The 16,654-nt window shown below is 35.8% G+C and overlaps 1 protein-coding gene across 21 annotated transcripts in view; it reads right to left on the bottom strand.

Annotated features, from left to right (window-relative positions):
• Nucleotides 1-887: 887 nt before the first annotated feature.
• CHL1 (cell adhesion molecule L1 like) overlaps nt 888-16,654 on the bottom strand; it is a 309,930-nt gene continuing 294,163 nt past the window's right edge. For all 21 annotated transcript variants that reach the window (XM_073230929.1, XM_073230928.1, XM_073230927.1 and 18 more), the window contains 3 exons: nt 15,979-16,110; nt 14,355-14,427; nt 888-4,503 (listed from right to left, as the gene is read on the bottom strand). In XM_073230929.1, the coding sequence (XP_073087030.1) occupies nt 4,287-4,503; nt 14,355-14,427; nt 15,979-16,110 (422 nt within the window). In that variant the 3' untranslated portion in view covers nt 888-4,286. The remainder of the gene's footprint in view (nt 4,504-14,354; nt 14,428-15,978; nt 16,111-16,654) is intronic.

Genomic DNA, 16,654 nt, shown 5'->3' with positions numbered 1-16,654 from the left:
GACATGTTAGGGTGACAGAGTGGGAAGGAGACCTTAATATTGGGTCTGTAAGGAAACTCCAAGGTCCAAAAAGTTAGGATACTCTGTTTTCCTCCTGGCGAATTGCAATGCAGCAAATTCAGTGACTGCTTTTTAGGTTGCATACATGCAGCTGTTTCCTACATACAGCATTGATTATTTTATCCTGTTGTCTGTGACTGCATATTCCGAAACAAGTAAGTTCCTAAACCTGATTAGTCAGTCAGCTTTGAGTTCAAACTGACCTTCCTTTAGCATGTCTACGAGAATATATAGGAGTGAGGGAATAAAATAATATATTAGTAAAATGATGACGGGCCTGGGTTTTGGAGTCAGACAGCCCTGGTTTAGTCTGTAGCTCTAGCCCAGGCTGGTTACACTTGCCAGTGTAGCTAACCACTTTGTGCCTTATTTCTACAAATAGAGGAAGACTGCTTTAGAGGTTAAATATGATCATGTATGTAAAGTACTTAGTATACATAAAACACTTTCTTTTAATCCCAATTTTTAATAGATTGCTGAGACAGGTTTGGTGTCCCATTTACCGACTAGCCATATTTTGAAGTATAGCCTATTGGACATTTTCTTCAAAAGTGACACTTCTGTGTTCTAGAAAGAAATGAGAATATTCTTAATTTTATACTAATGTAAGTGTAGAACTGGCATATTACATTTTGTAGATGTTGACATTAAATGGTCTACTTATAAATATAGTCATTGCAATAAAAATATTTTATTGATACATCATTTATATTTAATTAGTTTATACTCCATTTATGGATATTGACAGGATCAGAGGCAACTGAAAATAAGGTTACTATGTAAACTCTGATTCTTCTTCTCTGGACCAAAAAAAAGGATCCAAACACTTTTACAGTACATGAAGTTGAACTTTTATTTGGAAAGTTGAGTTTCTTGTAAAATGAAAATATCCTTAAGCCATACATTTTCATAAGCAAATACAAACACCACCTACAGTACAAACACATTTTAATAAAGTTCTGCCATGAATATTAATCTAAGCAAAAAGAAAAAAAAAGGGAATCAGGTAAACTCTACATACCTTTTATCTTTTGATAATGTCATTAAACAATTTAAGATACAAAACAAAGTAAGCTTTGGCTCAATCCTACTTCACTATGGGAAATACGAGTATACTTTCTAGCACAATTACAAACCCAATCCCTTTATAATCAATTTAAAATCATAACAAGTATCATATCTTAATGGCATGTAAACATATTTAGGACTTCAGTTGGCAATTATGTTTTAAATGCTTAGAAAAACACACCGACATTTCTCATTATTGTTCTCTCTCTAGTTCATCTCTTCCATGAATATAAAATAGAAAAAAAATATTATTTGAGACTTCCAGCATAATTTCATTGTGCTTTTACACTTTTATAAACATGGTCACATCTAAAATACCAGATGACTTTGTATTGAGAGAATAAACCCACCAAATTCACATTCTCTTATAAATACACATGCAAAATTAGTGAAAAAACACTTTCATATAGCAAAGACCCTGCTTAATTTTTTCTGATTAATAATTTTTGATGGCATGTGCAAGTCCTACTGCTCATTGAACAGTAGATTCCTGTAGATTTGTTTTTCTACAAAAATATATTTATGCACTCACAGGAAAAAAGTTGGGTTGGTACGTATGGGGGTGACCTTTCAATATATCATTAAAGGTTTGTTTATGAAGTTAAAAGGCATCTTAACTTTTATCATTTTCAAATTTTTCTTCATAAAAAAGAACACCCTGTGACAAAGGATAAGGTAACTGAGATAATTGTTAGCACTTCATAATTGAGATAGTTTGAAGCAAAGGGGTCAAGCAACTTGCTAAGGTTTATGTACAGAATCAGTGCTGGAACCAGGAAGAGAACTTGGATTTTCCCACCCCTTGGACAGCTCCCTAGGAACTCATCCCCACCTTGACATTATATACACCTTGACATTATATACATTCTCTTACATCAAAATAATATTGGCAGTAGAGAAAGCTAGCTATGACCTGTTCCTTCCTTCTGCACTGAAGATTCCCAGCAGAAGCCAGATGGTATTGAGAAAAGGTAATACAGTGACAGCAAAAGGCAGCCATAATGCAGTCTCATTTTCAGAGCCATAAGTTTTGGCCATTCAGAAAATATGAGCAGGAACATCCTCATTAGACAGCTAAAGGAAAACATTGAGGTCTCGTGCAAGCAGACAGAATTCGAAACTGACGTATGTCAGTAGTTGTACTAATTTGTACTTTAAAGATTATTAAATTTATAATCTCCTAATCCTGTCTGGAGATTATTTCCATCCTGCATGATTCTTTTCAAACCTTTTTGGCTGGTGACATGGAAGAGGAACTAGAATAATAAAACTAAACTCTGTAAGTCCCAACCTTGGCCTTACTGATAGCTAGGAACCAGAAATTGCTCCCAGATAAGTCAAAATATGATTGTTCCTCCATAAAAGTTGTGCCTTAGAAATCAGAGGGAGATGAAGCTCAAAGTAAAGCAATAGATATGCAGATCCTAATAGTCACACAGGCTGAGGAATAAGATGTCTTCCCTCTTTGGAAATTATTTCTGCGAGTTTGGTCAAATCTTGAGCTTGTGATGTTCTGGTTTAGATAAGACATTCTTTTGCTGCCTGTGCATTTTGGAGGGCATATAAGGTTTAAAATGACATGTGGATTACTGCATTGACCTTATAAACACCCCTAATTGTGGTCCACAAGAAATGGTGTGCTGCAAATATCAAAGTCAAGGATTTAACAATATATGCCCATAGCTACATTTCAAAAAGTAAAATAAATTTCATGTCAGCATAATTAAGAAGTTTGTGGTAAGGTGAAAAAATGTACTCATAGATAAGAACTTGAACATTGAATTTTACTGACATGCATGCACAGCTTTTCATACTATCTCTAAATGTCTTCATGTACAATTATAGGACTAGTAAGTAGCCCACATACCAGGAAACAAACTCTCTGAACTTGTCCTGACAGAAGAACAACTTAGAAGAAGATCCCACCCTGACGATGTTTACAATAAGAAAGGCAGACATATGTAATGGGAATCGTTACTATCAAGAGTTTCTCATTTAGGGGCTGGGAAAGGATTACACTCAACAATGAACTCTTATTTTGAAAAATATGAAGACATGTCCCTCAATATTTATATGATATTTTATTTTGAGGCTGTTGGAAAAAGCAATGTAAGAACAAAATCCAAATGCTTTATACAAAGGCTTCAGTTTGGGAACCTCATGTTACTGGTTGTAGCTCTGGAATGATGAAAAATGGTGTCTAGATACTCCAGCTATACAGATCTGCCTGTTAATGTTTTCTTCCTCATTTGAAAATAAAACACATCTATATTTTAAATTGTGTGAATATTAACATAATATGTACAGTGCATTCACGAAATCTATGTGAGCATACTATTATATAAACATAGAAAAACAGGTAAAAGCAGTTGATTTAGAAATGGAGACATTAAATAGGTATACCTATTAGATTCCAGTGCCATGGACACCTCATGCCTGTTCTTCCATGAGATGACCTTCTGCCCACCGCTTCCTCTGTAGCTGAGCTTAGTCCAAGAAAACCACAAAAACAAAGATGTTTGTATATGTCATAACTGATAGACATAAAGAATTCATGTTGACACTGAGAAATAATTTGTTTAAACATGACCGTCTCTGGGCAGATAGGTAGCTCAATAAATACTAGTTGATTGTTCACCTAAGACTTCTACTAAAAGTTTAAATAATTCATTTAGACTGCATATATTCAATGAATTGTTTTAATAAGACATTCATATTCCTCTTTACATTTTAAATAACCAGTTTGCTTACCATCTTTTAACCTGTAGTGAAGCTAAGTCACTAAACAGTTCTCAGAGGCTGAATACAAATATGCAGAGAAAATCATCTATGCAAACACAGTGAACAGCAAAACCAGGCAAATACGGAGTATACTGGATGGATACTTTGGATTCAGTTGAGGTGAATCTAAATACAAGATTTGTTTTGTGTTTGCATTTTGAGCACCTGAAAAAAACAATAACAAAAAAAAAACAGGCCTATAGTGGTTGGTATTTTATTTTTTCAAGGCAGTGCTATTTTTCTCGACATAACTGCAGGATGTTCAAATTCTGGATGAAATCTTTTGTCCATACGTTTCTACTCCTCTGTGAAAGTTCTTGCTCCCTTGAACATATAAATATGGAAGGTTGGTGTGGACTGCAGATGTTTGCTTGTGTTTATGCTCGTAGCGGAAATGTTGCTGTAGAACTTCCATTGCTTTCAACAGAGCCTTTCTCCTTAGCTCCTGCATACGCCCCAATAAATGACCCGTCTTCATTGAATAGCCTGTGCTCGCCTTCTCCGTATTCTACTAGGCTGTCGGCACTTCCCGTGGCCTGCATCTCTCTGTTAAGGGACCTAAGGCTTCCTTTGAGAGGTTTTTCATCACTGTCACTAGGATACAAAAAAAAGAATAGCTCAACAAAATGTAATAGGGAGATATTCACTTAAAGCGTTAAATGCCAAGTGGTCTGATTATTTTCAGGATATTCATATTCACATTGACAGATAAACCAAATAACCCTTTCACAACACTTCAACTTTCCTTTAAAATTGGGAGCTTTTGTGATACATGCAGACATTTAAACTGTTGACCGACATAGAGGACAAATGTTTTTTCCTCTTACATTCATGAATTTTTAGAACTCTGGTCATGAAGTATTGGTCCTCTGTCTTTACCTTTGATCCTGTGCATTCCCCCCAAATACTTCTAAAAATTTCTCATTTGTTTAGGTTAATCTATCAAATTGTGTTTCCTGTAACCAAAGAACTTTCTTCAATATAGTTTATGAACTCAGGTTTGTAAAAGAAAGATAAGAAATGGCTAACATTTTTAGAACATAACTACTACAAGTATCCTGTTTTTGTGCTTTGGGTTTTGTTCTTAAAAAAAAAAAAAAAAAACAACTCCTGAGTTAGTGAAATGTATGTAAATGATAGGGTCTTTCAAATTTCTGAATTAATTTTTTTTTAAGAACTAACTATGTCACACTACAAGGTGTACACTAAATTAAAAGATTTTCTAAAAATTAAAAAAGGAAAAACTTGGAAAAAATCTCATTAGAATGTGATTACACTTTATAATTTGTGGTAGTCATCAGTGCTAAAATCAGATAGGCCTAGCGCTCAGGGTGGTATGCCCTGGCGGGGTGGCACTCCCCTGTCCTCTCTCAGTTACATTATTGCCAAATGACTTGCTTTGGCCCAAGAAGAGTGAGCAAAGGTGGCATGTGTCAGTTCAGAGCCAGTGCTGGAGGCCATGTTCTATCTCCACTGCAGTGGTGAGCCTGGCTGATGCTCCTCTGCTAGCCAGTGGTCCCAAAGGACCAAGATGATCAGAGACGTCTGGGTTGGACACATCAGAAAGAAAAAGATTTTGATAGCAGTGTAACCCAGGCTATCCTGACTCATACAGTAACTGGGTCCAGAATTGGGGTGCTATGGTTCCAAAGACACATTCAGAACAAAAACAGAGTAGCATTGGCTTAGGGATCCATGAGTGAAAAAACTATTAGCAGAAGCTGAGGGATGAGAATTCATGTTGTACAGGGGGTGCAGCATCTGAAGAAGTCTCCAGAGACTAGATCATTTTCCTGTTGAACATCTTTTTGTGAAAGATGATGGAAAATATATTTTCTGCTTTAAAGGGGTCCCTGGTAAAATACTGCAGGAGGTAATTTTACCAATCCTTATAAAGCATCAACAGAGTACAGGAAAATGAGTTTTTAATGAGACATTGTCCTACTTTTCTTGCCATAAAATTAAAATACTTTTGAAATGCAGATATTACTAGTTCAAACAGTTGCCACAGGTCCCCAGTGATCCCTGTCTTTTACGGAATTTGAGAGACAATTTTTAAAGTTCCAAGTCTGTCTCTTTCTCTCTCTCCTTCCCTCCCTCCATTCCTCCTCTTCCTTTTAATGCTCCTTATTCTGGAAAGAACATAAAGCATTTTATCAATAAATACAAATATAAAGAAAGCATTTACTAAGTAGAAGAAAGAAAAATAAGAATAGAGCCAAGTTGAGCCTGTAACGGGGCTCAGATATTGATCAGTTAACCCAGGATAACCATGATACTCCACATTCCTAGCTATAGTAACGGATCCAGGGAGGGGACAGCCAGGTCTGTTATCCGGTCTCACATGTGCTGAAGACCATTTAAGCCTGGAAGTGGCAATCTCTCTCTTGGCTGCAGTATATAGAGGACCTGATTTGAAAATGACAGCATCTCAGAAGGAGGAGTGGAAAGGGTGGAGGGAAGGTGAAGATGGAGAGCGACAGCAGGAGAGTGAGATGCTTAACATCCTCAAGAGCTACATCTACCCTATGACCGGATTCCTTTTAATTCTGGCACACTTCTGTACCTTTGTAAATTTGGTCAGACTCTGACCATTGTTGGGAGGACACAGTCTGTTTTGGATGATCCCTTACCAAAATCCCTCCTAGGCATCCCCTTTTCTATCTTCATCTCTCTGATTAATTACAGTTATTTAAATAGATAAGTATTTTCTTCTGCAGACTAGGTTCACCTTGAGCCCAGGGTTTATAACTTATTCACTAGGAGGTACACACAGTAAGTTTATGTTTATGAGTGTGAATGGAATACAGCCTAGATTCATAAAGGCCATGCTGAAGAGTGACTTCAAGATGTTTTAGCTGCCCCAAATAGATATTCAATCTAAACAAAATATCTCTTTGCATTAACACGTAGTTCTACATAGACTGCAGTTACACTACTACCCCAGACCCAGAAATTCAGTTGCTGTTACTTAAGTAGGCCCTATTTTTACAAACTATTCTTTAAAGAAGCATTACAATACAGTCCTGTAACTTATTTTAGAATAAACACGTTTTTTTTGTATGCTTAAGCTTATAACCTGATGAATGTGTTTGACGTTTTTATTTTAAAAATTTTTAAATTTTTTTATATTTAGGTACATAGAATAAAATGCACAAACTTTGGTGTACAGCTTCTTGAATTATGATGTGAATAGGCACTCTTATAGCCATTATCCAGATTCAGTTATCAAACAATCTCATCCCCCCACCCCTTCACCTATTTCATCCATCCTTCACTCCCCACCCCTTTGGTAAATACCAGTCTGTCTGTTCTCTGTGTTTGATCCATTACTATTTGTGCATTTGGATTTTTTAATATTCCACATATGAATGAAATGTGTGTTCATCTTTCTCTGACTTATTTCACCTAGCATAATAACCCTCTAAGTCCATCCATGTTGTTGCAAATGGCAAGGCTCCATTCTTTTATATGGCTGAGTAATATTCCATTGTATATACGTACCATATCTTTATCTGTTTATCTATCAATGGATACTTCATTGCTTCCATATCCTGGCTATTGTAAATATATGTGCTCCTATGTTTATCAAGGCATTGTTTTTATAGATTAGTAATTTAGTTTCCTTCAGGTAAATTCCTAGAAGTGGAATTGCAGGGTTGTATGGTATTTCTATTTTTAGTTTTGAGAAACCTCCATACTACTTTACATAGTGTCTGTACCATTTACACTCCTATCAGCAGTGTACGGGGGTTCCTGTTCCTCCACATTTCTGCACCTGTCACTTGTATTTCTTGTCTTATTATTTGCCATTCTAACTGGTGTGAGGTGATATTTAATTGTAGTTTTGATTTGCATTTCCATGATAATAAGTGATGTTGAGCATCTTTTCATGTATCTGCTGTCCTGTTATGTCTTCTTTAGAAAAATGTCTCCATGTCCTCTGCCCATTTTTTAATTGGATTATTTTTTTTATGTTGATGTGTTGAGTTTTATTCTTTATATATCTTGGATATTACCCCTTATTAGATACATCATTGACAAATATATTCTTATATACAGTAGGTTGCTTTTTTGTTTTGTTGATGGTTTCTTTTGCTGTGCAGAAACTTTTTAGTTTGATAAAGTCCCACTTGTTTATTTTTGCTTTGTTTCCCTTGCCTGGGGAGACATATCCTGAAAAAAACTACTAATGTTGATGAAATACTGCCTATTTTTTGTCTAGGATACTGATGGTTTCAGATCTTGTATTTGAATCTAATCCATTTTGAGTTTATCTCTGTGTATGTTGTAAGACATCCAGTTTCATTCTTTTTCATGTAGTTGTCCAGTTTTCCCAGCACCATTTATTGAAGACATGTCTTTCCCCATTGTATATCCCTTCCTCCTTTGCCATATATTGACTATATAGGTGTATTTCTTTCTTTCCTTCTTTTTTTTTCATTGAAGTATCATTGATATACAATCTCAACACAGTGGTTCAACAGTTACCCATATTATTGAATCCCCACCCCTTCTAGCATGGTCACTAGATTCATAAAGGCCACTAGAATCATTAACTGTATTCTCCATACTGTACGTCCACATGACCAACTTGTATTGTGACTGTGAAATATTGTGCCCCTTTATCCCCTTCACCCTCCACCCTCACACCCTTGGTAACCACTAGTCCATTATTGGTGTCTATGAATCTACTGTTATTTTGTTCCTTCTGTTTTGCTTTTTTTTATACTCCATAAATAAGTGAGATCATTTGGTATTTGTCTTACTCCGCCTGGCTTATTTCACTGAGTGTAATACCCTCTGGCTCCATCAATGTTGTTGCAAATGGTAGGATTTGTTTTCTTCTTATAGCTGAATAATATTCCATTGCATATATGTGCCAAATCTTCTTTAGCCAGTCATCTACTGATGAACACTTAGGTTGCTTCCATGTCTTGGCTATTGAAAATAGTGCTGCAATAAACAGAGGGATGCATCTGTCTTTTCAAATCAAGGATTGTTTTCTTCAGATAAATTCCAGAATTACTGGATCAAGTGGTATTTCTATTTTTAGTTTTTTGAAGAATCTCCATATTGCTTTCTCCAATGGTTGCACCAATTTACATTTCCACCAGTAGTGTAGGCGGGTTCCCATTTCTCCACATCCTCGACAGCGTTTGTTATTTGTCTTTTGGATAGTGGCCATCCTAACTGGTATGAAGTGATATTGGGGGTTAATTTTCATTTCTCTGATGATTAGCAATGTGGAACATGCTAATCTGAATTTATATGTGCCCATGGTCATCTGAATTTATATGGAGAAGTTTCTGTTCAGGTCCTCCATGCATTTTTTAATTGGGTTATTTTTTGGGTGTTGAGGCTTATGAATCCTTTATATTTGGATGGTAACCCCTTCTCGGATAAGTCATTTATGAATATATTCTCCCAAACTGTAGAATGCCTTTTTGTTCTGCTGATGGTGTCCTTTGCTGTAGAGAAGCTTTTTAGTTTGATGTAGTCCCACTTGTTCATTTTTTATTTTGTTTCCCTTGCCCAAGGAGATGTTTCCAGGAAAAAAGTTGCTCATGTTTATGTTCAAGAGATTTTTGCCTATGTTTTCTCCTAAGAGTGTTATGGTTTCATGACTTACATTCTGGGCTTTGATCCATTCTGAGTTTACTTATGTGTGTGGAGTTAGACAATAATCCAGTTTCCTTCTCTTATATGTAGTTGTCCAGTTTTCCTAATACCAGTTGTTGAATAGGCTGTCTTTTCCCCATTGTATATTAATGGCTCCTTTATTGTGTATTAATTGCCATATATATGTGGGTTTATATTTGGACTCTATTCAATTCCATGGATCTGTTCCTGTGCCAGTACCAAATTGTTTTGATTACTGTGGCTTTGTAGTAGAGCTTCATTGAAGCTAGGGAGTGTAATGCCACCAACTTCGTGTTTCTTTCTCAGGATTTCTTTGGCTATTCAGGATCTTTTGTGGTTCCATATGAATTTTAGGATTATTTTCTCTAGTTCATTGAATGCAGTTGGTATTTTGATAGGGATTGCATTGACTCTGTAAATTGCTTTGGGTAGGATGGCTATTTTAACAATATTAATTCCTCCTATCCATGAGCATGGGATAGATTTTCATTTATTGGTCTCTTCTTTAATTTCTCTCAGGAGTATCTTGTAGTTTTCAGAGTATAGGTCTTTCACCTTCTTGGTTAGGTTTATTTCTAGGTATTGTATTCTTTTTGATGTAATTTTAAATGGAATAGTTTTCCTGATTTCTCTTTCTGATTTATTGTTAATATATAGGAATGCAACAGATTTCTGTATTAATTTTGTGTCCTGCAACTTTACTGAGTTCAGTTATGAGTTGTAATAGTTTTTTGGTGGAGTATTTTCTATGTATAATATCATATCATCTGCAAACAGTGACAGTTTAACTTTTCCTTAACAATTTGTATGCATTTCATTTCATTTGTGTTGTCTGATTGCCATGGCTAGGCCCTCCAGTACTATGCTGAATAAAACTGGTGAGAGTGGGCATCCTGTCTTCTTCCTGATCTTAGAGGAAAAGCTTTCAGCTTTTCACTGTTGAGTTTGAGTATGATGCTGTCTGTGGGCTGTCTTTATTATGTTGAGGTACATACTCTCTATACCCATTTTGTTAAGAGTTCTTATCATGAATAGATGTTGACTTTTATCAAATGCTTTTTCTGCATCTGTTGAGATGATCATGTACTTTTTGTGAATGTGATATATCACAATGATTGATTTGAAGATAGTGAACCATCCTTGCATCCCTGGAATAAATCCCACTTGTCTTGCTGAACAATCCTTTAATGTAATTTGATTTTGGTTTGCTAATATTTTGTTGAAGATTTTTACATATATACATATGTATATACACATACACACACACACACATGAGGGATAATAGTCTGTAATTTTCTTATTTTGTAAAGTCTTTTTTTTTGGCATTAAGGTGATGCTGGCCTTGTAGAATGAACTTGGAAGCCTCCCTTCCCCTTCAATTTTTTGGAATAGCTTGAGGATAGGTATTAACTTTTCTTTGAATATTTAATAGAGTACTCCTGTGCAGTTATCTGGTTCTGGAATTGTTTGTTGGGAGCTTTACTGATTACCAACTCAAGTTTGTTACTTAGTAATTGGTCTGTTCAAATTTTCTTTTTCTTCCTGGTTCTGTCTTAGGGATTGTATGTTTCTAGGAATTTATCCATTTCTTTGCATATAATTTTTTAATCTCTTATAACTCTTTGTGGTGTCAGTTACAACTTCTCTTATTTCTGAGTTTATTTTAGTCTTCTCTTTTCTTGGTGAGTCTAGCTAACAGTTTATGAATTTTATCTTTTCAAAGAACCTGTTCTTTGTGTCACTGATCTTTTGTATTTTTTTTTTGTCTAAATTTTATTTATTTCCACTGTGATCTTTATTATTTCCTTCTTTCTACTAACTTTGGGCTTTTTCTTCTAGTTCCTGTAGGTGTAGTGTTAGATTGAAATTTTTGTTTGTTTCTTGAAGTAGGCCTGTAAGACTACAAATGTCCCTCTTAGAACATTTTCTAATGCTTTTTCCTGCATCTGAAAGCTCTGAACCATTATATTTATATTTTCATTATTTTCCAAGTATGTTTTGATTTCCTTTTTGATGATCCCTGGTTTCTTAGTAGCATGTTGTTTAGCATCCATGTGTTTTGGTTGGGAAAAAATGCTTATGATTTCAATATCCTTAAATTTATTGAGACTTTTGTGGAATGACATGTGATCTATCCTGGAGAATATTCCATGTGCATTGAAAAGAATGTGTATTCTGCTGTTTTGGATGCAGTGTGTTGTATATATCTATTAAGTCTATTTGGTCTAATGTGTCACTCAAAGCCATTGTTTCTTTGTTGATATTCTGTTACTGTTAGTCTATCCTATTGATATAAGTGGGATGTTGAAGTCCCCTATTCTCTTTATGTTGACTAATATTTGCTCTCTCTCTATAAGTAATTCTCTGTTGGGTGCATAGATATTTCCAATTGCTATATGTTCTTGATGAACTGAACCCTTAATCATTACATAATATTCTCCTTTTTCTTGTTGGGTCTTTGTTTTAAAGTGTATTTTCTATGATGTAAGTACTTCTACTCCAGCCTTTTTGTTTTTTGTTTTTTTATTTGCATGGAATTCAGTTTCAGTCTGTATGTGTCATTAGGTCTGAATTGAATCTCTTAGAGGCAGCATGTAAATGGGTTGTGGTTTTTTTTCCCCATCCATTTGATCACCTTATGTGTTTTGATTGGAACATTTGGTTTATTTACATTTTTAGGGTACTTAGAGACAGGTATGTACTAATTGCCATTTGTTGAATGTTTTCTGGTTGTTTTAATCATTCTTTGATCCTTTCTTCCTCTTTCTCTCTTCCCTTGTACATGATGATTTTCTTTAGAGTTATGGTTGGATTCCTTTGTTTTATGATTATCACAAGTTTATGGTTTGTGGTTACCATGGGTTAATATACAGTGTTATGTATATAGCGGTGTATGTTGAGCGTCACTTAAGTTCAAATACATTTCAACAGTATTTCATTCTTCACTCCCTGTCTTGCATATTTCACGTAGGGGTTCCTTTAACTAATTTTTAGAAGTGGTTGATTTTGCTACTTTTATCTTTTAACCTACCTACTACCTTTTTAAGTGCTTTATATACTACTTTTACTATATGTTTGATTTTGTCACTGAATGCTGTCTTTTTATATTTTTCTTCTAGCTATGGCCTTTTTTCCTCTTAAGTCTTGCTTAATGGTGGTGAATTCTTTTAACTTGTGTTTATGTGGGAAGTTCTTCATCTCTCCTTCCATTCTGAGTGGAAGAGTACTCCTGATTGTAGGTTTCTTTCCTTTCAGCACTTTGAATATAATATATCATGCTGCTCCCTTTGGCCTTTAAGAGTTCCTGCTGAAAAATCAGGTGATAGCCTTATGGGGTTTTCCATGTAGGTAACTTTTTTTTTTCTTCCCTGCATTTAAGAATCTCTATGTTTGATCTTGGACATTTTAATTAGTATATGTCTTGGTGTGGACCTTCTTAGGTTCACCCTCTTTAGCTTCTTCTGTGCTTCCCAGACCTGGATGTCTGTTTCCTTTCCCCATTTAGAAATGTTTTCAACTATTATTTCTTCAAACAAGCTTTCCACCCCTTTCACTTACTCTTCTTCTCAGACTCTGGTAATGTGAATGTTAGATTTCCCAGAGTTCCCTCATTTCTTTTTCTTTTTCTTTTTTCTGCTGTTCAACTTGACAGCTTTCCATTACCCTATCTTCCAGATGGCCAATCTGTTCTTCTGTGTCTTCTAATCTGTTATTGATTCCCTCTAGTGTATTTTTCATTTTATTTATAGCATCCTTCTCTCTGATGGGTTCTTTTTTATATTCGCTATTGATTTTCTCACTGAGTTCATCCATTCCTAAGTCTGGTGAGCATTTTTATAACTGTTACCCTAAACTCTTTAATGGGAAGATAGCATTTGGTTCTTTTTCTCAAGTTTTGTCACATTCTTTTGCTCTGAACATCTTCCTATGTCTTCTCATTGTGTGTGACTTTCTCTGGTTGTTTCTGTAAGTTAGGGGAAAGGGCTACCTCTCCCAATCTTGAACATGTGGCCTTGGTAGGAATGTTTCCTAGATAGATGGCATGTATTGGTTGTTTTGGGCTGAGGTGTCCTGGTGCTTTGGTCCCAGGGCATGGGCTGGAGATTTTCCAAGTGGGCACCAGATGGGGCCACACAAACAGGCACCCAGGGATGAAAGGGTATGGGTGGGGTGAGTTCATGTGACCATTGTGCTAGCGTCTCATTGGTAGGGCTGCTGTCTCTCTGACAGGCATGTTCAGGTGTGGGCAAGGGCCAGGAGTAGTCTCTGTCTTGTCTGGAGCTGGTGTGTGCACAGTGATCCTATTCCTACATGCACTGTTGATGTTGGAGAACATAAATGTTGTTGCTCACCCTGCAGCTATCTGCATTAACAGTGTGCAAGGGGAGGGTAAACAGTGGGAGTTATCAGAACCCCTGGCCCTAGAGAGAGTTCCTACACTTGGCGTGCTCTTTGGTGGGTGTTTAGTTTTGAAAATTGGCTTCCTTCACTAATAATGTAGCTGAACCCTTAAACCTTGGTGTTTTTCTTGTGCTGTAGGGCAGGTGAATCTGGGCTGCATTTGGGTGGGGCTCCCTCTATTACTGTGTCTCTGTGCCTCCTGCCATTTTTTATGTGATCTTTTTATTCCTCATTGTTCAAACAGTGTTTCCTAAGGTCTCAGCTCTTCCTCAGAATGATTTTTTCTGTGTGTAGTTGTAAATTCAGTGTGTGAGTGGGAGGAGTATTCAGGCTCTTTCTGTGTGCTATCTTGGACCCACCTCTGTGTTTTGATCCATTTTAAAATAGAATGTTACATTTACCTGTATTCACCAAAGGTTTCATCTTTTACGGACTGAACTTCTGGATCTGGATGCAGATCTTCCTTTTCTTTCACTAAAAAAATAGAGGGGGAAGTAATTATTGAAGACATATTAGCAGTGCTGTTGAATGTGGATAATCAGAACAGCATTGCTCAAAGTTTTTTGATACTAGTGAGTCAAGTTTTTTTGTGGTTTTATCTGCAGCCCATCGGTTACCTGTTTGCTTAACAGAATGTTGAGGATCTTTGACTACTGAGCACCCAATGGGCAGCGAGTCTTACTGGAAGAGTCAAACTTGGTCTCTTAAGAGCTAATTACTAAACATATATGTTACTATTCTAAACTTTTTGAAGATGTCACAGGTTCATATCAGATCTTTGTCATTAAATGAAATAGAGTAAAAGAGTCAATCATTTGGTTATTGTTTTCTCTGTTAGTCAAAATTGCCTCAGTAATCAGAATATTTAGATCTATAATTAAATTAATTAATTCTAAATAGTGGAATACAGGACAAGGAAGCTCTTGTGTCAGTTTACTAGGACAACTCAAACCAAAACCATCTTTCTGACACCTTTAACAACTACTTGCATAGACCTAGGATATTTTCTGAGTTGTCCTACAATGTGAAATGCTTTTTCTCTTTTCCTTTTAAGGTATCATTTAATGAAGCTTCTTCTGAATTTTGTGCATACAAAAAGGGAATGCTATATAGCTCTTCAAAGTTTCCAACTCATTACCTAAAACATTCATTAGTCATTGAAAATTCAATGTAGAATAATTCAGTCTTCACTGGAAAAATAAGATGCATAGTTACATAAATTTTCCATGTAATTTTACAAAAAATTAGAAATTATGCTCATTTTTGATTGCTCAAAATACATAATAGGCTCCCAACAAATAGTGCTGGATGAATAATAGGCCAATAGAGAACTTCTCACTAATCAAACTAATAGTGGGATCTAAATCTTTTCCCATATATAAAAGCATCATGAACACTAAGGGGAAAAAACCCAAACACAGCACAGTATGTATATCTGAAAAAGATAAATGGAGAAGCTGAATAAAATTAAAGCCAACCATTGTATTAACTAGGATGGCTTTTATTTATATTGCATGTAGCATTAATTCTGGAGGCACTATAGCCAATATAGGTCATGGTGATAAAGAAAATGCATTCCCAGCCATGATTAAGTCTAACAGAGTTGACCAGTGGAGCCAGCAGTATTAGAATGTACTAGTGCAGAAAATCTCTGGGTTATGAATGCATTAAAAGGCTATAAATGGGTCCTTTCTTAAGACATTCAAATACGTATGTGACTTACTAATAAGTCTTCTCAATGTTTCTGATATGAGCTAGAAAATAGGCTCTAATGAGGCTTATAATACTTTCAAGGTTCTATTATAAGTACTAGATAGAATACAAGTCGCCACTGGAGGTAATATTCTAGACTATACATATTATCTTTGGCTGGTTACTATAGGAGTATTTTCTTCCTCTAAGGAGTACATTGTATATGTAATGTATGGATATAAATTTGACTTAAAATGTGTAACTAAAAAAAAATGTGAAGAATGGCTCCTAGAAAATACTATTTAATGAGTCATAGTAACAAAATAGCTTTACCTGAGTACTTTCCACCTTTGTTTCTCTTCACAAAGCAAATAGTTAACAATATTAGTGTGAGAAGAGCGATTGCACACATCAGTCCAATAAACCAGCCTTGAGTGGAGATGTCGTCGTATAAACCAGCGTATTCTGTTGTACAAAGAGAAATTATGTATGGAACACTAGAAACAGTCTCTGGGATTATGTCCCATTCGGGAATTATTTTAAAATATACAAAATAGCATCAATTTTATTTTTTCTTTGACTTGCCCTAAAGGGAATGTGATTTGAAGGACATTTCCCTGGGACAATACTGGCAAATCATGCATTCTTTACTTGGAAAGGGCCTGCTCAAGCAGCATCTGAGTCTCAGGGTGAAAGCCAGAGAGGGCCAGTGGCGGCAGATGGAGTCAGAGCAGCGGTAGCAGGCTGGAGCGCGAGCTGCCTGGGTTATGTGCAGCAGATTGCAATGGAGTTTGCGGCTTTCAGTTTGTTTTTCTTTTTTAGTGTATGGTATTAATGTGTTAATCAGCAGGAGACATTTTTTAGGCAGCTACTCTGGTAAAAACAATAAGAGGTTGGACGGTTGTGGAACATTTTTCATTTGATAATTTGAAAATGCTATGCCAAACATCCTTTTTTTTAAAATAGCTAATGTACTCCATGTTTTCTATCTTTAATGTAGGAAGTACAT

This window comes from Manis javanica, chromosome 3 (assembly GCF_040802235.1).
Source record: "Manis javanica isolate MJ-LG chromosome 3, MJ_LKY, whole genome shotgun sequence".
NCBI classification, from domain to species: domain Eukaryota; kingdom Metazoa; phylum Chordata; class Mammalia; order Pholidota; family Manidae; genus Manis; species Manis javanica.
The sequence above is the reverse complement of the archived record's forward strand: the minus strand, read 5'-3'. Positions and strand labels throughout refer to the sequence as shown.